The sequence below is a fragment of the Symphalangus syndactylus genome, chromosome 9 (genome assembly GCF_028878055.3).
Source record: "Symphalangus syndactylus isolate Jambi chromosome 9, NHGRI_mSymSyn1-v2.1_pri, whole genome shotgun sequence".
Taxonomy (NCBI): Eukaryota; Metazoa; Chordata; class Mammalia; order Primates; family Hylobatidae; genus Symphalangus; species Symphalangus syndactylus.
In genome coordinates this window covers 111,994,513-112,019,240 of record NC_072431.2, presented here as the reverse complement: position 1 = coordinate 112,019,240, position 24,728 = coordinate 111,994,513, and the positions used below count along the sequence as shown (strand labels likewise).

At 43.5% G+C, this 24,728-nt stretch overlaps 2 protein-coding genes and 2 pseudogenes across 3 annotated transcripts in view; all 4 read right to left on the bottom strand.

The window, feature by feature from the left end:
• Nucleotides 1–24,728, bottom strand: part of LOC129490288 (antiviral innate immune response receptor RIG-I-like) — a 337,723-nt gene that overhangs the window by 285,345 nt on the left and 27,650 nt on the right.
• Nucleotides 1,397–3,758, bottom strand: LOC129490284 (protein SPATA31F1-like; annotated as a pseudogene).
• LOC129490291 (protein SPATA31F1-like) lies at nucleotides 3,928–23,839 on the bottom strand (annotated as a pseudogene).
• Nucleotides 4,437–5,034, bottom strand: LOC129490293 (prefoldin subunit 5-like). 2 transcript variants are annotated; one of them, XM_055294026.2, is made up of 2 exons: nucleotides 4,936–5,034; nucleotides 4,437–4,812 (listed from the first exon to the last, which is right to left on the bottom strand). In XM_055294026.2, the coding sequence occupies exons 1-2, from the start codon at nucleotides 5,013–5,015 to the stop codon at nucleotides 4,554–4,556; spliced, it is 339 nt and encodes a 112-aa protein (XP_055150001.1). In that variant the 5' UTR covers nucleotides 5,016–5,034; the 3' UTR covers nucleotides 4,437–4,553. The 2 variants fall into 2 exon arrangements, with proteins under 2 accessions (XP_055150001.1, XP_055150000.1); XM_055294025.2 differs by having other exon boundaries at nucleotides 4,437–5,030.

Sequence of the window (24,728 nt, the reverse complement as noted above, 5' to 3'; positions counted from 1 at the left end):
AGTAGAGAGAGTGAGAAGTGGTCATATTCTGGGTGGATTTTTGAAGTAAAGACAACAGGATTTGCTGATGGAATGGATGTGGACTGTTAGGAAAAAAAATTCGAGAATGACACTATTGTTTTTGTCCTGAATTACTGGAAAGATGGAATTGCCCTTAGCTGATGTGAGAAATACCATGATTGGAGCAGATTTGGTATGTGTAAATGGATGATGGTGGCAGGTGGGCAGGGAATCGAGAGTTCATTTTTGTATAGGTTGAGATGAATATTTGATATCCAAATATATATGTTGATTAGGCAATTTGAACCTATCAGACTATCTACCTCATGAGATGATGAGCTCCCCTGGGGCAAGGCTTGTGTCTTGTTTGTTGTGTTTGGCATAGTACTTGGCACATAGTAAGTACTCCAATATTTTAATTGTTGAATGTAAGATATTTTTCAAAGTAATTTTTATTATGACCCTTCTGGGATTATCCTGACCAGCTAATTACTTCCTCCTGTGGCACAACCTCACACCTTATAGCACTCATCACAAAGATGTGACGCTTTCTCTGCCTCCCCAGCGCAGACTTTGGATTCAACTAATATAAGGTATTATTGTGCATTAGCTACTTTCTTAGGCCCTGGGGTTATGAGGCATATTTTAACCATTCAGGCAAGTTAAGGATGAGAAACTGAACTATAAGGATGGTCAGCAAAAATAGAGGAAAGGAAGCTAACTTGAGAATCATGAAGATTAGAACCCAGTGACTGTCTTGATGTATGAACTGAGCAAAAAAGTGAATGTATAGTGATAACATTCCCTGACGTTGGAAATCAGGTTGGTGAGGTGGAGGTTTTGAATTAATTTGCATTGTCTTTGTAACAAGATAGAGTTTTGTGTCAGTTGTTGAATATACAGTTTGGAGCTCAGTGGAAAGACTGGGTCAGAAATGTGGCTTTGAGAATGACCAGTACATTAACAGTAATTGAGGTTTGGGGTGTGGATGTACAATTATCCCCTTTTGCCAGATCTAGAAACTGGGGCTCAGAAATGTTAAGTAACTTGTCAAATCTCTGAGCTAGAATTCTCAACTTCATTTTTCCCCACATTCCATTCTTGTGACTTTGACTTTAAAATCTGCATTCTCCCCACAGGGTCAGGCATTTGTCCTAAAAGTTACAAAAACACTTGCTCAAGAATTTTGTAATATTTTCTTTGTGCTGTTTTTATTGCCCTTTGTTCATGTTTATCATTTTGCCCTAAAATCATTCTTTGGTCACTTCAGCCAGAAATTTCCTTCCAGAGGGAAGGGGGTGACCCAAATCTTTTACTCACGTTTAACCTATTGAGTGGAGCAAGCAAAACCTTGAGCTATGCTGTTCTGCCATGGCTCCTTAAGAGGTCAGGCGTTCCAGGGAGACTAGTGCCTGCCTTAACCCAAGTAACTGGAGAAGGAAGGCCAAGGTCCCCTTAGGTCTCCTTAGAGGTTCCAGGGAATATGAGTATGACGGCCATTATTAAGAGGCTTGTTGTGTGGCCAGGATTACTAAAGCTGCCTTTGGCGGTGGATCACTCACCCAGTGATGGTGCTGGGATCGGGGTGGGAGGCTCGACTGAAAAGGTAGCAGGAAAAAACTCTAGGAACGTCTTGGTATGGCAAGCTATACTGAGAGACCTCCCAAAGCAGGTGTGTAGGAGGGACTTTGTTTAATCTGTGTGTGAGGGAGAATGCGAATAGGTTATCACTAGGAGGGGCTTACCTTTCTTAGCAGCTCCTTGTAGATCTCAGCTTGCGACTCAGCCTCCCTCTTGGACTTCATTTCATTCCAAAGGTTTCAGAGAATTCCACATAATATTTCAATTAATAATAACTATGTATTTCCCTGAATAGCAAAATATTGGACATTCCCAGAGAGAGGCAAAAGGGCCAGAGTCCCCCACCACAGTTATGAGCAGCTGATCTCATTGTTAGACTCATGTGTGGCATTAAATTGTAGATTTGTGGTCAGTTTCTGTGTTAACAGGACACTTTCCAAAAGCCTTGTCTTCTTTTGACACCCAAGGTGATTGGCTTCGGTGTTTTCAGAAATGCAGTGGGACACAATGAAGAGATGTAGAAGGGTGACAGGAACCAAGGGCTGGAGCTGCCAGGCTTCTGTGGTGCCGTCCTTAGCAGGAAAAAGTGTAGGAGTCATCCCCTGAGGAAAAGGCACTAGGTAGATCCTGGGAGAGGATTCAGCTGACTGGGTGCCCACCATTAGTTACTGTGAAGATAAATTCAAGGAGCAAGGATCATGGCAAGGAGAGTGGTGGTGAAGGACTCCAGGCACAGGTGGTATAGAAACAGCAGGGCTGGGTATAAGTACGTGGGCCTCTGTCTTGTCCCCACTGGGTTGTGAGATCTTGGAGACCGAGTGGGCAGAACCCTGGGGTACTCCTTTGGAATTGGATTGCTTTTGGTTCTGCTGCACTGCCTTCAAGTCATTGGCCAGCTGTTCTTTAAGGTGAACCCCTTCTGGATTAGAGGCAGGAAGAGTGTCTGGTGGGATGGGCAGCTCCTGGAGCAATGTCTTCTCTTGGTGGTTTAGACTTTCAAGAGACTTCTGTGTGGATATGTTCTCTGGTGCTGCAGCAGTTTGTTCCCTGGACTTCCTTGCCCTAATGGGAATTCCCCATTGTATCTCTAGGACCTTTTTTCTCAGGTGGAAGTTTAGTTTGGTCAAGATATGTGTCTGGAGTGAGTAGGGGATAGCAGGATGTGTCTGGCTTTCTAGAGGCAGCGTCTCCATTGTTCCTTTTACTGGCACTGCAGGCTGGAACTCTTCTGCAACGTCTGTATAGGTCTCACTTTTGCCTTGAAGGCCATGGCCCAAGACTTATACACTGTTCTTCAAATGAAACAATCTGAATCAGAGGCTCTGCTGGGATTTCCACAGGCCTAGGCACCGTCTCTGTGATGACCGATTGGCTAGTGACTGCCGGGGCCAGGGCCCTGGGGAGTGCCACATAATACAGAGCAGGCAGCCCCGACAGGAAGGCCAGATGCTTGTGCTGTAAAGTTGTCTCCAGTTTCTCAATGGTTTCCATAGACAAGACTCGGAGCAGCTTAGGGTGTTCAGTGATAGTACCTGGTAAAGCCTGTTGCTGCTGATCAAGGGCCGTTGGCATCCAGGGCATAACTTTGCGATGTAGGTCTGGGTCACTTGCTGTCTGCAGTACCAGGAACTGGCTTGCTGGAATGCAGGGAAAAGGAGCCACTGCCAGGCCCCCAGAAATTCTGCAGTCCCAGGACCTATGTACACAGGCAGGGATCTTGCCCTGGTGGATCTGTTCACATTTGGAGTCAATGTGGTTCTGCAGTATTGCCTTGGCCTGAGTTAACAAGTGTGGCATGGGGAGGGACACTGGGGCCACAATGGGTGACAGCACATCACACGCCCTGTTGGCCTGTAGGGCTACAGTCTGGGGGATGCTCACATTGGCTAGGGCTGTGCTGCTGCAGGACACAGTCTGCTGGTCAGTGGAGGTAAGGAGCAACTGGATGGACTGCTGGATCTTCTGAGGCAGGCCCCAGCGATGGTGAATCAACTGTTTCTGGATGTGGAATTCCAGCAGCTTCCAGGCATGCTCCGGGAAGAAGAGTGGTTCCCTGGTAAGCACTGAGATGGACTTCCCTGGCTGGGAAGCTGTCATGGTCTCAGGAGGCTGAGCTTTGCCACAGGGCTCATGCTGCATGAGGCACTGGGTGTGCTGAGACCTCTGAAGGGCAGCTGGCCAGCCCCACTGAAGCTGGAGTTACCTCTGTAGCAAGTGCCACTCCAAGGCTTCATACTCGGCCAGAGTCAGAAATGGGACATTGATCTGAGCTCGTTGATGTTCAGATGGAGACACCCATTTGGGGAAAGTGGGGAAGAGGGTGGGGCTGACTGGAGTGAAGTTTTAGGGAGCAGTTCGGGGAAGGAGAGCTCATTGAAGAGAAAAGGATCCTTCAAGTGGGGCTCGGGCACATTTTCAATCTTGGGAAGGCCTCAGCACTTCAGGACTGAGAAATGGCAGGTGGGCAGGGAGGACCATACGCAAGGCCATCGGATGCATCGGGTTCAGAGTTTCTGGGTTCAGGGACAGCAAGGAGACCTCGGAATTCAAGTGATGCTGGCCTTGGTTTCCCTGGACAAACCTGGGGTTGCTCTGCATCATCTCCTCCTGGTTCAGTGGAGCCCTTGGCTTCTCAAGCCTTGAAGAAGCCATTGTGTTTGGGCCCGTGAGCACATCTGGCACTTGAAATTCCTGCCCTAGCTGGAGGTGATCAGCCCAGTAATCTTGTATACCATCTGCATACGTTGACTGGGCAGCTGACTGGGTTAAAAATTTCTGGGTTTTTTTTTTCACAGAGAGACATTATTTTTAATGACTAGATTGCAATGATTTTAGTTTATATATATATATATATATTTTTTTTTTTTTTTTGCCCAGCTGGCACATTTATTGGCATTAAAACACAAGACCCTTCCCAGCACCAGGAAGCCACGTTCAAAGGGTGTCCCTCTGCCCCATTTCTGCAAAAACTCTCAGGCCTTAGCAGTAGCCTGAGCCCCCAGGGCTGTGAGCTGCTGAATCTTCTGACTCATCATTTCCATGACAGCCTGTTTCATGGTGTGCTTCTCCTGAAGAGCTAGTTGGATTTTTTCCATCTGCTTGGTTAGAAAGTCTATCTTTCTCTTGAAGAAGTCCTTGGCATCCTCAGCTGTTTTCTCTACATAGTACCCAGTTCCCACATCGATGAGCCCGTGTTCCACATCATGCAGCTTCCCAGGGACATACATAGAACTCGTCAGTGGGACAAGTAATCCTTTCCCCTCGTTGCTCTTGTTCAGCACGTTCAGACAGTCCTTGGCTTCCACATACTTGGTCTGTACCACTTTGAGCTGGGCAATGGATGTGGACAAGAACTCCACTTCCTGGTCCAGCTGGTTCTTGAGCATTTCTAGCTGCAGCAGATTCAGCTCCATGATGTTAATAGACTGTGCCATGTTGGGAAGGAGCTTAGATATATTTTTTTGGTAGTTAAATGTCTTTTTTTATTTTTATTATACTTTAAGTTTTAGGGTACATGTGCACAATGTGCAGGTTTGTTACACATGTATACATGTGCCATGTTGGGGAGATTTTTGATCTGTTAATTGTGACAGTGTTGGGTTTATAGATGCCAGTGAAAGCTCTCCGGTGTTTCTGGAATAGAGCTCTAGACTCTGCTCAAAAGATATACTAGACACAGACAAATCTCTAGGCAAGAGGAGACCTGTGATGGGCTCCTCAATAAAGTTGGGGAGATCTGGTTGTTCACATCCGCCAGCAATTGCTGAATCTCCAGAACCATGACATTGCAAATTTGGCAACGGGGATCTGGACATAGGATTTGCTGCACACTTCCCTCCAGGGGAAGCCAGCCCTGGCTGGAAAGAGAAACATGGCAAACATTAATGATGGAGTGGCATCTACCTTCTTGGAAGAGTGTGGGCTAGAGTTGGCGTTGCCCTTCCCTAGTCCTGCAAGTCTAGAAGCCTACACCCCCTTCATGTCTACTCCTCTACTTTTCTTCTCAAGAAAATGGCATTTGGTAAGGTATGGTGGGCTGGGTTTAGGACTTGTTGGACAAGGCCTCAGACAACCCACAGAAGGGCATGGCCCTCAGAGAAGACTGGGAGCTGAGTTCTGTGTTGGCCTTGTTGAGAAGCTGAACTAGGAGAAAGGAACTAAGCATGTGGAAGAGTCAGTTGGTTAGCTGATGGGGCATCACCAGGAATATCACAAGGTAGAACTTTCTTGCAGTCTCATTTGAGGCTAAGAAACCCGAAGCCTAGTTTTCAGTACATCCAAACTGTGGAAAATGAGGTTTATGTGGTACTTATGCATTCTGGGGGCTATGAGATATCCCTGATGATGTACCCAACATCTCCTGGGAACCAATCTTTTTCTCTAGAAATATTAAGAGGATAAGATGATAGGCTCCTGTCTTAGGGCTGTGCCAGGAACTGGACTCCCTGAATATAGAACTAAAGGAGGTATTATCAGCAGGGTTCATCTTGGTCAGCTGAGTCTGCCCATGTAAGGGTGTAGCTGTAAAGAGAATGTGACATGGGTGACTTCCTCATGAAAAATCCATTCTCTTGACCGGATGACATATCTCAGAGCTGAGTAGAACCCCATATAATGTCTTTTATGAATAATGTACTAGTAAAATCCTGAATTTCAGAACTACTGTGACCCTGCCCCAAATCAGTATTGGGTGACTCTTTCCTCCTGCAATGATTATGCCTTTGCAACCCTCTCAACTAGTGAACCAGCCTCCACTGTGTATGTCTCCCTCCCAGCCATTTTCCATCTCCTCAGTCCTGCCCCAGGCTAAATGAAAAAATCACCACAGGCCAGGCTGGTGTTTAGAGACTGCATACAGCAATAGATCACCTTTTCATGACAGACAGCAGCTCTTGGCTCTTGTGGCTTCTCATCTTCTTCCTGAGAAAGTCTCCTAGCTGAGGAACCAGAAGACAGTGTTATAGTAGACAGTGGCATGGTAGAGTTTTCAGAGTGTCTATAGGAGGTTGGAGGCCCTTGACTCTCAGCAAGAAGACACTGAGAACCCTAATTATAAATGCTTTAAGGCCTTTCTGTGCACAGTATAATGAATCATGACTTGTTCTCCTATGGCCATTCTTATCTGACCTTAAGAACCATACTGTGAGTGAGAGGATCATCAGATGCCCATGTGATGGCAAACAAGACTGAGAGATGAAGTGACTTCCACAGGTTTTAAAACTAGTAAATGACACAACTAAGGACACTGGGAGAGCATGGGGAGGGAGAGGGGGGCCTGGGAAGGGGCCAGTGAGATCCAGTTTCCAGAAGGAGGGGTGGATGCTGCCAACTGCCCCTCTTTCCTGCCTTGTCCCTCTCCTCCACTATAAACTTCTCTCGTGTTCTTGCCTGGTCCACAGCCAGGCAAGTAGCATACTAGGGGATTTCCAGAGTGTATCAATTCCAAGGTCAGGCCTACTACAAAAGCCACAGGGGCAGGTCCCTGGGCGGGCAGACTGACTCATGGGAATCCAGACGGTGGGAAGGGAAGCCCTCCTTGCAGTAAATTGTGCTAGCAGCTAGAGTTTGTCAGGGGAGAGAGGGAAGATACAGTGAGGGGCCAGGGCAGAATTACACACATATGGTTTTGCCATAATGGCAAAAACCACAGTTACTTTTGCACCAACCTAAGAGTTCAGAGTAAGCACAAACATGTCAAGAAAGACACACTTATGTCTTCCTTCGACATGACTTGGGTGTTCCTGGACTCATGAACTTGGATTTGGGTGTTCATGAGTCCTTGGGTGTTCAAGGACTCATGAACACCCTGCAGCAGACATGCTCGAGCAAACACAGTCACAAATGCACAGACACAAAGACAAGTTTGCACACAGAACAGACAGCCCATCTTACAGACCCACAGACACAAGTGCAGTCCAAATCCATCCTGCAAAGCCCCTCTCCTCCATAAATCCTCTAGGCTACCTCAGACCAGGCTCATCTCTCCTTTAAACTCTGGTTTGTCATTTCTGTCCCATTGCTTGTCCTTTAATAGGATAGTTTTGGTTTCACATGCATACCCCTGGTCTCAACAATGTGGCTGTGTGCTCTTAAAGAATGTCAGGGTCAGGAAGAAAGTCTTCTTCAGCAGCCTCATCCTTTGACTATACACCCATCACCCCGAGGGCCCCCAATTTACTGCTGGCTCCATCCTTGAAGGGTCCTGGCTCTCAGACTCTTTGATATAGCAGACACAAGGGAAGAACAAACCACGAAGACACACTTAGTCCACGTTATCCTCAGGAAACCATGAAGAACCAGGTCCCGGTTCCCCAGTCAGAAAACCCTTACACAAGACATGATCTCATATGTAGCTCTAGCCTAAACTTCATGTTAACCACAATCCCACCCCTATCGACCATACCTCTAAACCCAACTCCAACCCCATTCCCAAAGAAAACTCTAAACCATAGTTTTTCAAATAAGAAGGAACACCTGTACCTCAGACAGGTAATGCTAGTGACTGTGATCCAAAATGTTTACATGGCCAAATAAGTTTGAGATAGAAAATTTATCCGCCCTCTCCCCAGCAGCTTAATGCCTACCTTCCCTAGCTGGACCACAGCTATAGTGACCACTCTGTACCCACGAGTGGAGGACCCAGAAACAGCAAACAACCTGTCATCTATACAAGATTAACACCACATATTATGCATAAGCCTAAATCCCTCTCCACACTATCTTGAAAGCTTAAAATCAGCCTCCAACACAAAATTTATCTCCCTGTCTAAATTCTAAATGCCAGCAGTGCCTTACTCCAACCCTAACACCTTCCTCATCTAAGATACACCAACTGCTATCAACAGGAACCACAAACCCAGTTCCAAACCCTACTTTAATATCACCATGATTCCCACCCTATCCTTACCACTACCTCACTCCAAACTGGAACCATACCATCAATGCTGTTCTAAGCATAATTCTAACTCTAACTGTAACCCTAGGTAGCTATACATTGAGGAATACATACATCTATGCTAGGCACACACATTTTGCACACATATGTGTCATATAGTTCCCCAGGAGCTCAGGAGATCTTTCAATAACAGCTGCACAGTCCATGGGGCATCTTGTTCCGGGAAGACTCAATGCTCACCTGGGGACCCAGGAATGGCCATGCTCCCAGACCCTGTGACCCTTGTCAGATATACAGGCCTATAAGGCCCAGCCCACTCCAAATTCTGTAGCAGAACTAGCCCAGCCCTTGAGCTGAAATTCTTGCCGTACCCCTCTGTGGCTGTTACCTGCCAAGCTGGGAGCATCTCCCGCCCTGGAAACTCTACCAGGTGAGAGCAAACAGGCCCTGAGGCTGAAGGGAATGTGGTCCTTTCCAATGTGGGGATTTCCAGACTCTGGCAACACCCAAACCTGGGATGTCTACTCCAGAACTGGCCCAGGTGCCTGTCCTAGACAGGTAGTGGGCCTGCTAACACTGTGGCTGAGGTAGATGTGAATAAGCACAGTTCCTCTCACCTTCCGGGATCTCACTCTGGTGATGGAGTGTTAGATCTGAATTCATCATCACAGGTAGGGCTGAAGTCATGTGTGGCTCAATCTCTTCTAGGCTGCCTCAGTGCCTCCCTCTCAAGCTTCCAGGTTCACCTACAGACCAGAGTGTGGGCAGAGACTCACTATTCCATTCTTGCTCTCAGGGCAGCTGTTTTCTGACCTAGTTTTTCATCCAGCCAGGTTTCCACCTCCAGCAAAGCTTCCCCCCTTTCCTTTGGGCTCCTAACTTTTTTCTAAGCCACAGGACCAAGCAGGGAGGCCCCAACATCTCCAGGATGGAACATCTCTCTGAGGCTGCTCAACCACTGAAGGCTCTAGGCCACAGAGAGGGGCTTAGAGCCTATACAGGAAAGAGCTTCCTGAATCTAGAAAAGGTAGGCAAGGATGCGACCCGAAGGTGCTGTGGACGCCATCTGACACTAATAAGTCGGCTCCTAGATGGCATGACCAAGGGCAAAGGGACAACAGGATGTTTTGAGTGAGATAGGGAACCTGGGATTTTAGGAGAGGAAGAAGCACAGCCCCTTCCTCTTCCCTGCTATGTTCCCCCTAGCTTTCTCAGAGGCAGTGCCAGGCTGGAAATTCCCCTCCCTAGGTGAGCACCACTCCAGCTTCTTCAGACAATCTTTTTTTGCTTCCCACTGGGTCTGTGCCCAGATGAAGTATGAATGAGGAGCAGAATAGATCCGCATGGCTATTCTGGCTGCACCTCACCAAATGCTGGGCTACCTGCACGGCAGAATCCAGGATAACCTGGTAAAAATAAAGATTCTTTGGCTGTACTCTGATGATATCCTATTTAGGAACTGATGTAATGCCTCTAATTCTGTTTTTTTTTTTTTCTTTGAGACAGAGTCTCGCTCTATCGCCCTGGTTGGAGTGCAGTGGCGCAGTCTCGGCTCACTGCAAGCTCCGCCTCCCGGGTTCACGCCATTCTCCTGCCTCAGCCTCCCAAGTAGCTGGGACTACAGGCGCCCACCACCGCGCCCAGCTAATTTTTTGTATTTTTAGTAGAGACGGGGTTTCACCTTGTTAGCCAGGATGGTCTCGATCTCCTGACCTCGTGATCCGCCCGCCTCCGCCTCCCAAAGTGCTGGGATTACAGGCGTGAGCCACTGCGCCCAGCCTAATTCTGTTTTTTAAACAAGGTCCGGCCGGGCACGGTGGCTCACGCCTGTAATCCCAGCACTTTGGGGGGCCGAGACGGGCAGATCACGAGGTCAGGAGATCGAGACCATCCTGGCTAACACGGTGAAACCCCGTCTCTACTAAAAATACAAAAAATTAGCTGGGCGCGGTGGCGGGCACCTGTAGTCCCAGCTACTCGGGAGGCTGAGGCAGGAGAATGGCGTGAACCCAGGAGGCGGAGCTTGCAGTGAGCCGAGGTCATGCCACTGCACTCCAGCCTGGGTGAAAGAGTGAGACTCCGTCTCAAGAAAAAATAAAAAATAAAAAATAAACAAGGTCCACAAGTGATTCTGATGGGCCTCCAAGTTTTGGAAACTGTCATCCATTGTAATATATTATTCTGGAATCATGCACGTAACAACCCTACCACATATACACACTAAGCTCATGACATCCTGCCTTTCTTGGAAGTACGGAATGAGAAATGACTGCTAATGGGTATAGAATCTCTTTTTGGAGGTATGAAGATACTCTGGAATTAGTCATGATAGTTTCATAACTGAATATTCTAAAAACCAATGAATTGTGGACTTTAAAATATGAATTTTATAGTATGTGAATTCTATCTCTATTTTAAAAAGACAAAGGTGAAATAAAAGACTTTTTCAGAGATGTAATAGCTGAAACAATTCATCATCAACAGAACTTTATGAAAAGAAATTTTATAGAAAGTCCTTCAGGCAGAAGGCAAATATTACCATACAGTAATCTGGATATACACCAAGAAATGAAGAGCAGAAATGATAACTATGTTGGTAAATATAAGCTCTCTTTTCTTAATTTTTAGTCACTCTAAAAGATAGTGGATTTTAAAAATAATTAAATGAAAAATAATAATGTCAGGTTACATTTAGAAAAAATAGAGACATAAAATGAATGACAATAGCACAAATGCCAGGAGATACAGAAGTAGAAAAGAAACTGTAATGTTTTTAGGCTGTAAGTGGAATAATATTACTTGAAGATTGTATCGGTTAGAATTCAATTAAGGAAGCACAACCACTAGGAGATATTATATACAAATAAAAGTTTAAATATATATGAATATGGGTTCGTTGATGGGATTTGGCCTTACGTAAGTGTGAGAGCTGGTTAAGTAATCTTAGATAGCTACTGTCTTTACCTCTGATACCAGAGATTGAAATCCATAAGGTGGGAATCAGGAGTAAAGGTGGATATAAAATGAGAGATAAGACTAGGAAGGACGAAGCAAGCATGAGCTGGATCTCATGATGATGGAGCAAAATTCATGTCAGTTCTGCTGTCACTGATCTTAGTGGTGTGAGTGTCCTGCAGAGATCAAGACTCTTCAGCAGGGAGCTAAACACAGGCACTTGGCTCAGGTGTTAGAGAGCCTGATGGAGGATCCAGGGAAAGGTGGGGCACTTGCAGACCCACCCACTGCCACCCACCAGCAAGTTGAGCCAGCAAATAGGAGACATGTACATATACTACAAAATAGCTGCTACCTCACTCTGCTTTCCAAGCCCCTCTAAGAATCTGTCCTGTGACCCATCATAACCATAAACATAAAGGAAAGGGAACCCTGAGAAATTCAGTTCAACCCCTCCAAAATGACACATTACAAAATCATCACAAAGATAAGTTAAAGAAGTATATGCCCTAAAACAACCACTATAGAAATAAACATCATAAACCAAAAAGATGCGTAACAACAACAAAGGAGAAATAAATAAATAAAATATTTTAAATCACAAAAAGAAAAAGGAAGCAAAGAATATATGGGACAAATAGTAAATGGCAAGATGGTAGATTTAAACACAATCATATCAATTAATTACCTTAAATGTAAATGTTCTAAAAATCCTAATAAGAGGCAAAGCTTGTGATACAGGATTTTTTTAAAGTAAGACCCAACTACATGCTGCCTTCAAGAAGCCCACTTTATGGGCAAAGGACAGGAACAGACACTTTTCAAAAGAAGACATACAAGTGTCCAACAAACATATGAAAACATGCTCAACAGCACTGATCATTAGAGAAATGCAAATCAAAACCACAATGAGATTCCCTTTCACACCAGTCAGAATAGCTATTATTAAAAAGTCAAAAAATAACAGATGCTGCGAGATTGTGGAGAAAAAGGAATACTTATACACTGCTGATAGAAATGTAAATTAGTTGAGCCATGTGGAAAGCAGTTTGGCAATTTCTCATAGAACTTAAAACAGAAGTACCATTCAACCCAGCAATCCTGTTATTGGGTATATACCCAAAGGAATATAAATCATTCTACCACAAAGACACATGCACACAAATATTAATCACAGTAGTATTCACAATAGCAAAGACATGGAATCAACCTAAATACCCATCAATAATAGACTGGATAAAGAAAATGTGGTACATATATGCCATGGAATACTACACAGCCATAAAAAAGAATAAGATCGTGTTCTTTGCAGGGACATGGAGGAGCTGGAAGCCGTTATTCTCGGCAAATAAACACAGGAACAGAAAACCAAACACCACATGCTCTCACTTATAAGTGGGAAGCTAAACATTGAGTACACACGGACACAAAGAAGGAAACAACAAATACTGGGGCCTACTCGAGGGTGGAAGGTGGAAGGTGGGTGAGGATCGAAAAACTACTTATCAGTACTATGTTGATTACCTGGGTGATGAAATACTCTGCATAACAAACTCCTGTGTTCACACAATTTACCTATATAACAATCCAGCACATGTACCCCTTAACCTAAAATAAGAGTTTTTTTAAAAAAGAAACCCATTTTAAATATAAAGACACAAGCAAGTTTAAAATGTTATGTGGGGATATATATAATATATACATTTCGGCCGGGCGCGGTGGCTCACGCTTGTAATCCCAGCACTTTGGGAGGCCGAGGCGGGCGGATCACGAGGTCAGGAGATCGAGACCACGGTGAAACCCCATCTCTACTAAAACTACAAAAAATTAGCCGGGCGTGGTGGCGGGCGCCTGTAGTCCCAGCTACTCGGAGAGGCTGAGACGGGAGAATGGCGTGAACCCGGGAGGCGGAGCTTGCAGTGAGCCGAGACTGCGCCACTGCACTCCAGCCTGGGCAACAGAGCGAGACTCCGTCTCAAAAAAAAAAAAAAAAAAAAAAAAAAAAATATATATATATATATATATATATATATATACATTTCTATATATTTATATTTATATAATGCTAATATTATTCAGAAGAAAGCTAGAGTGGCTATATTAATATTAGTCAAAATAGATTTTATAGCAAGGAATACTACCAGATTAAGGATCATTTCAGAATGGTAACAGGTTCAACTCATCAAAAGGATATAAACATCCTAATGTTTAAGCATCTAGTAGCACAGCATCAAAGTACAGGAAACAAAACCTGATAGAATTGCAAGGATGAATCCCAATTAAAATTGAAGATTTCCAGCCCCTCTCACAATAATTGGGAAAATAAATACACAGATCAGTAGCTTACAGAAGATTTGAACAATACTTGGAAGCAACGTGACATAACTAACATTTGTAGATGATTTCATCCAACAACAGAAAAGTACACATTCTTTTCAAAAACACACAGAACAGTTAGCATGATATACCACATCCTGGGCCATCAGATAAGACTGAATAAATTTAGAAGTTTTCCATTATACAGAGTATGCTCTCTAAATACAATAGAATTAAGTTAGAAATCAGTGGCAGAAAGATATCTGGAAAACCCTCAAATATTTGGAAACTAAATAACATACTTCTAAATATCTCATGGATAAAGGAAACACTCAAAAGGAGAATTAAAAATATTTTGAACTAATGGAAATTGAAAATGCAATGTATCAAAAATTGTGGTATGTAGCTAAAGCAGTTAAATTTATAAACAAATTTTATAAATACAAATTTAAAGAGAAATTTATAGCAATAAATACTGATATGAAAGAAATAGAAAAATCTCAAATAAATTAAGATTCCACCTTAATAAACTAGGAAAAGCAAAGTCAATTAAACACAAAGAAAGCAGAAGGAAACAATAAAAATAGCAGAAATTAATACTATAGAAAACAGAAAAACAATATAGAATCTTAATGAAATCAGAAACTGATTCTTTGAGAACAAATGATAAAACTCTAGTCAGATTGATCCAGTAAAAAAGAGAGAAGACACAAATTACCAATATCAGGAATTGAGGAGTACTATAAAACAGTCTACAGGTATTACAATGAGAAAAGGAATATTATGAATAACTGTATGCCAACAAATTTAACAGATTAAATAAAATTTAATTAAAAGATATAAACTATAAAAGTTCACTCCAGAAGAAACAGATAACCTGAATAGCCCTACATCTAATACAAAACTTGAAACTGTCATTAAAAGCATTCGCATGAAGAAAATTTTAGACACAGATGGTCTTACTGGTATTCTATTAAACACTGAAGGAAGACTACTACCTACCAAATCTCCACAAACTCTTCCATAAAACTGAAGACAAGGTAGTACTTGCCACCTCATTCCGAGGTGAGCACTATTTTTTTAAAAAAATTATATAGACGGGGTCTCACAGGCTGATCTTGAACTCCTGGCTTCAAGTGATCTTCCTGCCTCAGCCTCCCAAAGGGCTAAGATTTACATAAATAAGCCAGTGTGCCTGGGCAAAGTGAGTACTGTTTTAATGCTAAAAGAGGCAAATTACAAGAAAAGTATAGCAAGTACCCTTCGTAATCAAAGACACTAACTTCTTAAGAAAAAATTAGCAAACAAATCGAACAATATATAAAAAAATAAAAATTTTCATGACTAAGTGGGGGTATGCCATGGGAATGCAAGGCTGGTTAAACATTTGAAAATCAGTTAATGTAACCTGCAATATCAATAAGTTAAAGAAGAAAAAAACAATATGATCAACTCAATAGATGCAGAAAATACATTTGACAAAATCCAAGATTGTTCATGACAAAAACACTCAGAAAACCAGGATAGATGGGAACTTCCTCAACATGATAAAGGGCATCTACAGAAGTCCTACAGTTAATATCATATTCAGTGGTAAAAGACTGAATACTTTCCCCTACCATCAGGAACAATGCAAGGAAGCCCACTTTCACCACTCCTTTTCAACATAATACTCAAGTTAGCCAATGCAATAAAACAAGATAAAGAGATAAGAGATAAAAGATTGCAAAGGAACAAATAGTGTCCTATTCACAAGCAACATTATTGTCTCTAGACAGTCTCACAGATAAAAAGACAGCAGAACTAGTGAGTTTAGTAAGGTCACAAAATATGAAGTAAATATGCAATAATCAGTCATATATCTATGTATTATCAATGAACAATTTGAAAAAAAATTTAAGTATCATTTAGAATAGCACCAGTGTGGTATTGGAATAAAGACTCAAAAACAGATCTATGAAACAGAATAGAGATTTCAGAAATAGATTGCTACATATATGGCCGATTTTTAACAACAGTCTTCAATAGATAGTACTAGAACAATTGCATATTCTCACTTTTAAAAATAACTTCAATCCTATATCTTGTACCATACACAAAATTACTAGTCCAATACCAAAATGATCCATAAAAGAAAAAAAATTGATAAATTCTACCTCATCAGAATTAAGAATTTCTGTTCTTTAAAAGACATGGTTGACAGAATGAAAGGACAAGCCACGCTCTGGTAGAAAATATTTGCAAATCACATATCTGATAAAGGACTTGTATTCAGAATATATAAAGACCTCTCGAAACTCATTAAGTAATTAAAAAAAACAAACAACTCCCACAAAAGAAGATATAAGAGATTGTCCCCAGGACCTTGGGCAGTGAAGGCAGGAGGATCGCTTGAGGCCAAGAGTTTGAGACCAGCCTGGGCAACATAGTGAGACCCTGTCTCTACAAAAAATAAAAAAATTAGCTGGGCACAGTGATGTGCACCTGTAGTCCCAGCTACTTGGGAGACTGGGACAGGAAGATGGCTTGACCCCAGGAGTTTGAGGCTGCAGTGAGCTATGATTGTGCCACTACACTCCAGCCTGGGAAACAAAGTAAGACCCTGTCTCTAAAAAGAAAATTAGTAATACAAATGATAAAAAGAAATGGTCAAACATATAAAGAGCATCTGCATTATTAGTCATTGAGGAAATATAATTAAAATCACTAGTTAAAAATAATTTATATTTTAAAACAGCTAGAAGAAAATATTTAGTGTTCTCAACACAAAATTATTATCTGTCCTAGTTGATTAAAACAACCCTAATAGTGACTTTCTAAAATGATTTCATGATCTATTATTGGATCTATACACAACCTGAGAGGATCATTTCAAAGTTTTAATTAAAGAACTACCACTTTTTCTTTTGATTTGAAAATGGTCACCTCTAAGAGACAAGGGCAACATGTGAGGTATAAGGCAAGTTTTGGTACAAGAACAAATTGCTCAAACTTGTCCTGAGAGTCTGTGTGATTGGGAGGTCTACAGATGGATGGTCACTAATATGACTTTGACTGAAGAAGAAAAGTCTACTCCATGCAAGAAACTTATTGCTATGGTCTGAATGTGTCTCTCCAAAATCCATTATATTGAAACTGTATAACCAATGTGATGGTGTTAGGAGGTGGAGACTTTGGGAGACTCCGCCCTCATGAATGGGATTGGTGCCCTTACAAAAGAGTCCCCAGAGAACTGCCTCACCCCTTTCACCATGGGAGGACACAGCGAGAAGGCACTATCTATAAACCAAAAAGCAGGCCCTCACCAGATACCAAGTCTGCCAGCATCTTGATCTTGGAATTCCTAGCTTCCTACACTATAAGAAATACATTTCTATTGTTTATAAGCTGCCTGATTGTGGCATTTTGTTATAGCAGCCTAAATGGACTGACACTGATCCTCTTTGATCTGTGGGGATACGTAAAAATAATGTTGATTGCAGCACTGCTTATAGTGATAAATAGGTAGAACCTCAAAAAAGGAATTATTTGATAAATTGCAATATATTCATGCTATGAATAAGAAAAGAAAACAACACTGCTTTAGTCCAGTGAGAACACAGTGACTAATCAGTGATTCCATCTGCAAATTGGATCAGCTGTATTTTCAGCACAGGATGGTGTATTCAGAAGTTCCAGTGGGAAGATGGAGAAATGAGTGAATTGCAAAAGTTTATCAGTTATAATATTTATATTTGAAAAAACATTTAAACCCCCTCATTTTTTATGTCATGCAGACTATGAAAGGTAAAACTCAACATCTTAGCTATCTGGTTCCTAGGAATATGCAGAAAGCTCTAGTTCATCAAATAGTGGAGCAAACCTGTCCCCTGAGGAGCATCAGAATTTAGGAGGAGAAGCATCCATGAGACTGCTATATTCATCGGAAAGAGGGCATAGGCTAAAAAGTCTTAAAATAATTGATTTGTAGACCTGGAAGTCTTCAAATTAGTATGGAAACATACTAAATTCACTTTTTTGAGACCTGATCACTGGAGGAATATCAAGGCTATGCATATTTAAAACAAACAAATACACACAGAAACCCCAAAATGTTTTCCAGCCCTGACCATGGGATCTGTGAGGGCAGAAATCCATTGAATAGAATTATTAAAGGAAGGGGTCCAGGCGCGGTAGCTCACGCCTGTAATCCCAGCACTTGGGGATGCCAAGGCATGTGGATCACAAGGTGAGGAGATCGAGACCATCCTGGCTAACACAGTGAAACCCCGTCTCTACTAAAAATACAAAAAATTAGCTGGGCATGGTGGCGGGCGCCTGTAGTCCCAGCTACTCAGGAGGTTGAGGCAGGAGAATGGTGTGAACCCAGGAGGCGGCGCTTGCAGTGAGCCAAGATAGCACCACTGCACTCCAGCCTGGGTGACAGAGCGAGAGTCCATTTCAAAAACAAACAAACAAAAAAAGAATTCTTAAAGGAAAACAAAGTCCAAATCCAAATAATAACAACATAGATTAACCAAGTCATTTTTAAGGTGACATAGCTTTAGTTTTGGGAGGAAATTGTGGGGAAGCAACCAGTTAGGCTAATGCCCTTGATGCTTAACTGAGGTGAGTATCAAACTTATATTATAGGACACTTTGATTAAAAGAGATGTTGCTCCAGTATTCAAGATATGCCGCTGCAGTGCTTGAGAAATTAACAAAATCAGCTTTAGCTTCTAGAAACACAAATGGTAGTGATTGTCAAGAATTGTGCCAAGCGTGGTGGCTCAAGCCTGTGATCCCAGCACTTTGGGCGGGCAGATCACCTGAGGTCGGGAGTTCAAGACCAGCCTGGTCAACATGGCGAAACCCCGTCTCTACTAAAAGTACAAAAATTAGCTGGCCATGGTGGCGGGCACCTATAATCCCAGCTACTCAGGACGCTGAGGTAGGAGAATCATTTGAACACGGGAGGTAGAGGTTGCAGTGAGACGATATCGCGCCACTGTACTCCAGCCTGGGTGACAAGAGTGAGACTCCGTTAAAAAAAAAAAAAAAAAGAAAAGAAAAGAATTGTACAGGATCTGCGATTTTATTTGCAAGTTAACAAACTATCCTACTACTGTTTCATGAATGCTGGCAGAAGATGCAAGACTCCCAAGTCAGAGATAAAGGACTTTATTACTCACAGTACAGCCACAGCAAAAGCCTCACCATGCTTTTTTTTGCATCAGTTCCCCTTGTCTCCTAAGTCCCATGAGATTGGCACAGCGTCTATGAGAGATGCCTGCACATGCAGTGGGCTGCATTACAGTAGAGAAACACTGAACTTTGGGGACTCACTGCTTTTACAGTAAGAAGAAACAAGCCTGATCTTTGTTCATGAGTAGACATTACCTTAAAAGTTGCTTGTTGCAAATATAACGCTGAGAAATGGATAAGAAACAGCCAGAACCTTGCATTCTCGGCATCCCTAGTATGGCCTAGGACAGGTTGCCTCTCTCAACGGTGATTAGTGGTAGGTAAAAATAAATGGCTAGTGAGAAAAAACAAGACAAAACAAAACAGAAAACTGGCTTTCCTTGTGCTGGTAGAAGTCCTAGGAAAGACACTTGGGTTAAAAAGTAAATCAATTAACAAAGACCCCCACAAATTATGCCTAATGATTACTTCTTTAGCTGGTAGGTGGAATTGAGGTTTCCTGTTTCCTTATTAAGGAAGAAAAGAGAGATAGAAAACATAATCACAGGAACAATATGAATGTCAAAGAATCTGTGGTAACTTGAGAAGGGTTTGGAAAAAACTTCTGGGCAAAATCAAAGGTGGTGATAAACAACAATGGGACAAGAAAATAGAATAGACCTATCTGGCTGAATGAAATGAGAGTAAATGGTGAACTTAAACCTCTTCTTGCTATTGCTGGTGGGGACAGTCTCTAACATGGCCCCCCATGATTCCCACCTCCTGGTGTTCATGCTTTGTGTAATCCCATCTTCTTGAGTCTGTGGGTGGATATGTGACTTGATTCTAATTAACAGAACATGGCAAAGGTGAGCAGAAGTCACTCCCATGAAGACACTGCATTATATAACTTCATCTTCTAGCACACTTGCTCTGGCTTAATGAAGTGGCCATGTTGGGAAGGCCCACATGGCAAAGAACTGCAGGTGGACTTTAGATACTAAGAGTAATCTCCAGTTGACATCCAGCAAGAAGCCAAGGTCTTCAAACCTAAAACTGCAAAGAAATGAATTCTGCCAACAATCTGAGTGAGCTTGGAAGAAGATTCTTCCCCAGTCAAGCCTCCAAATGAGAATGCTGCCCAGACAACACCTTAACTGCAGCCTAGGAGACCACAAGCAAGGATCAAGCTGGACTCCTGACCCACAGAAACTGTGAGATAACAAATTGTATGTTGTTTTAAGATACCACATTTCGGGTCATTTATTACATAATAATAGAAAACCAATATAATGCTGTAGCCATGATTGAAAGAGAAGTGTTTGTCAGGTAGCAATGCTTATGTGGGTAGCATGGAACTTGAAGAGCACCTGCTTAAAATGCAGTGAGACTATTTATAAAGGCAAGCAGAGGTGGGAGGAAGATATGACTGCTCCATAGCATGAGCTAGGGAAGAAAAAGACATCTAGGGAAATCATCACCCTCAGCTCATCCTATAAAGAAATCTACAAAGCTGTGGAGAATCTGAAGCCCTAAGCAAGAAGGAACCACCTCATCCTGCATGTTAACTGTAAAGTATCTTTATGTGCTTTCACTGGCTTCTTATATGTGAGTGGCAGATTTTTATAAAAGGCTTTAAAAATGTAACAGTGATCTTGAGGAAAATGTTAGGTTGGGGATGGGGCAAGAGGACTAAAGCAAAAGAAACTTCTGAAAATGGAAGCAAGGAAACACTAAAAATCAGTGGGTTTCACAGAAAAAGGAAGTCTCAATTTCCTCTGATCACAGGAGGAAGAACAATCGGGATAGTTCCCACTGCTTTACAAAGTGCAAGTGTTCACGAATCATTGAATAAATGCTGTAAAGATGACCGGGGAAAGCAAAGGGTTTATTTGAGATCACAGCGTCAGCACCCTTCCTCTAGGTCAAAGTGGGCCAGAGAGGGCTGAGGAGACCAAATCTTCAGAACTTGTTTCTAGAAACTACAGAGTCACAAGCTCATCATATCCACTCTGCTTCCTCAGAGATAGAACCGGAATGGTGAGTTGGGTTTAGCAGGGATGATGGTATGTAACCAATACAATAAATATAGATGATTTCTCTGACATCAGGGAAGAGATACTAAATTTTAGAATTTATATGGTTTCCATACCACATTTCATTTCTCTTAAATATACACATTAGTATAAAGCAGAATTGCCAGGTCATATGGAGATTCTCTTTAACTTTTTGAAGAACCGTGAAACGTTTTCCACAGCAGCTGCACCATTTTACATTTCCACCAGCAATGCACCAGAGTTCCAATTTCTCCACAGCCTCACCACACGTTATTTTCCTTTTTTTTAAATAGCCATCCTACTGGGTGTGAAGTAATATCTCATTGTGTGCATATGTGTTTGTTTGTTTGTTTTAATAGGGGCTGAGTCTCCCGTATTGCCCAGGCTGATCTCAAAGTCCTAGGCTCAAGTAATCCTCCTGCCTCAGCACCCCCAAGTAGCTGGGATTACAGGCACATGTAACTGCATCCAGCTTCACTGTAGTTTTGATTTGCATTTCCTAATGACTAATGATGTAGAGCATGTTTTTAATGTGCTTATTGGTCATTTGTATATCTTCTTTGGAGAAATGTCTATTCACATCATTTTCCCATTTCTAAATAAAGTTGTTAGGCCGGGCGCGGTGGCTCACGCCTGTAATCCCAGCACTTTGGGAGGCCGAGGTGGGCGGATCACGAGGTCAGGAGATCGAGACCATCCTGGCTAACACGGTGAAACCCCGTCTCTACTAAAAATACAAAAAATTAGCCGGGCGAGGTGGCAGGCGCCTGTAGTCCCAGCTATGCGGGAGGCTGAGGCAGGAGAATGGCGTGAACCCCGGGGGGCGGAGCTGGCAGTGAGCCGAGATCGCGCCACTGCACTCCAGCCTGGGTGAAAGAGCGAGACTCCGTCTCAAAAAAAAAATAAAAAAAAAATAAAAATAAAAAAAAATAAAAAAAGTTGTTTCTTTCTTGTTGAGTTGTAGGGTTCTTTATATATACTGGATATTAATCCTTTATCAGATGTATGATTTGCAACTATTTTCTCTTATTCCATGGGTTGTCTTTTCACTTTATGGTATTCTTTTATGCATAGAATTTTTAAAATATTGATATTTTATCTGTTTTTTCTTTTGTTACTCATGCCTTTGGTGTCAAAATCTAAGAAATTATTGCCAAATCCAAGGCGATAAATATTTTCTCCTGTTTCCTTCTAAGAGATTTATCATTTTAGCCTTGTCTTAGACTATTTTGTGCTGCTACAACAGAACAAGAGATTTATAATCTTACATCTCTGGAGGCTGGGAAACCCAAGATTGAGGGTCCACTTTCAGTGAAGGCCTTCATGTGGCATCATTTCATGGCAGAAGGTGGAAGGGCAAGAGAGCACGTGAGAAAGCAGGAGAACAAGAGAGCCAAACTCACTCTTATAACAAACCCACTGCCATGACTTACCCATTCCAGAGATAATGTCAATTAATTTATGAGGACAGAGCTCTCAAGACCTAACCACCTATTAGGCCCCACCTCTCAACACGGTTGCATTGAGAATTATGTTTCCAACACATGAACTTTGGGAGACACATTCAAACCATAGTACCTCTTAAGCAAGAGTACATTCTTGCTTCTTCCTCTCCTTGACATTTCTTCCCAAATAAAATCTGCAAAAAACAGATTTCATGAGTTTAATCTTTGTAACCTTGGGCAAATTGCTAAACCTCTCTGAGTCTCAATGTTTAAAAGGGGATAATTTCACAAAGCTGTTGTAAGAGTTATATGAGATGTTTAAACATACCTAGTATAGTGCCTAGCACACTGGTGCTCAACAATCCTATACATCCTTTATTCTTTCGTTCAAAGGCATTTCGCTCCAGGACCTGCCAAAGTCAGTTACTCCACCTGATCTTACTGCTTCCTTCTGGACGGTCAAACCCAGGGGCTCAAATCTCCTATCTTTGCTTTAGAGGCCTCACTGGTCCTCATCCCCCGCTTGGGGCCCTGTGCTGTCCCAGCAGTTTCTGCCTCCACTAAAATGCAGCCTGGAAAAACTGGACTACCATGGAGAAGAAAAATCCGAATAGGGAAAGAGGGGAATGGAAAGAGACCCTACAAGGCCTCCACCTCTGGGCCACGGTGGTCACAAGTGAGAGCACACGTAGGCCTATAGGGAGATAAAGGCCAAAGTCTTGGAGCCGTGGGAAGTCACTCATGGATCCCATGGCAGGATCCCCTCTCCCAGTCAGAGGTTGCTTCTGACAGTTCAAGGGCACAGTTTCAGGTCCTCCTTTTCTAGGGGGCCCTCTGGGGGCTCCACCATCACCAGGCTCCTGCAGCTCCCCTATGTTCCCAGGTGGTCTTCCACTGAGCCAGCTCGAGAGCACCTTTGTGCCTGCTCCCACAGTGACACAGAAGGGCTCCCTAAGGGCCAGTGCCCTCCACACGGGGGCTCCCCATGGCAGCAAATCCAGAGAGCACCCCGGGAGTCCATTCCCACAGCGGGTCTTCATGGGAGCGGTTCCCCGCAGCACCTCAGGGACTTCCCCCAATAGAGGCAGCTGTCACTCGGGGTTCATCCAGTGACACGGGGGCCACCTTGGAGGCAGCTCCCACGCAAGCACCTCAGAGTCCCCGGAGGACTGTCCACGGCCACAAACCCACCCCTCAGGTGACGGCCCGGTCCCGCCGCCCCCGTCCCCACTTACCGGGACCGTCCGGGGCCGGCGGACTCTACACTGCGGGCCCTGCGCTGCCCAGCGGAGCTTGAGGGCCGGCTTGCTGGGCTGAGGGCCGGCAGCATGCAGCGCTGGCTGAGCTGGCCGGTCCAGGCGGCCGGTTGAGGCGTGGGCGGCGGCGGCGGCGGCGGCGGCGCGTGCGCCCACGCGAGGCTTTCTTGGCCCGGGTGGGCGCGCGCTGCGTTCCGCCTCGCCCCCCCGCGCCTCGAGGTACTGGCCTCGCGAATCAGCTAGGGGCACCGGCGTGCTTACGGTGGGGGGACGCGGGAGTGGGGTTCCATGGGCTCGGATAAGTAGTGGGCCCAGGTGCCAGTTGGCGCCCCCTACGAGCGCCCTGGACTGGGGCGCGGGGACTGAACGCGCCGGCCAACTGCAGCAAGGACAGTGTCCGCCCAGAGGGGGCGCAGGGCTGAGGCCGCTAACACTTTGTTCCGCTCCTGCCCATAAGGGTGAGAATGACTCTTCCAGCGACTTTGGCCCTCGTGCTCTCTCGCCAAGCTGCCACCCTAGGCCTCCAGGCTCATGACGCTGGCATTCGGACACTCTCTGCAGTACTCCACTGGCCTCCGGAATGTCCAAATGACCCAACTCTGACTGCACTGTTTCCTGAGAGTATTGGCCTCCCATCTCCAGCAGGAAAGCTGGGCTGTCGTGTAACCCACTTTTTGCTGCAGCAACCTCATCCCTCAGACTATTCAAACAGCCAGCAGTTCTGAAGGCTTTAATGTGTATTACACCAGACCACGTGCTTTGAAGAAAGTGAGGGCAACACAAAGAATATCAAAAATAATTAAGCCACTGATAGCTAATTATAAAGAAATAACTGAAGAAGTACAAATGAAATGCTGAGGACCTTATTTAAATTATTTTACTTATATATTTATAGTTTATGTACATTTGGCATACCTTGTGTTTCCAGATGAATTCAATTTTATACTGTAAAATAGAATTCATCTCATCTTGTGGGGGATACAAACAAGAACTCATTTTGTCCTTACTGTCATGAAACTTACCAATAAGAACTATAAGGGAGGTATAGTATTTACTATGG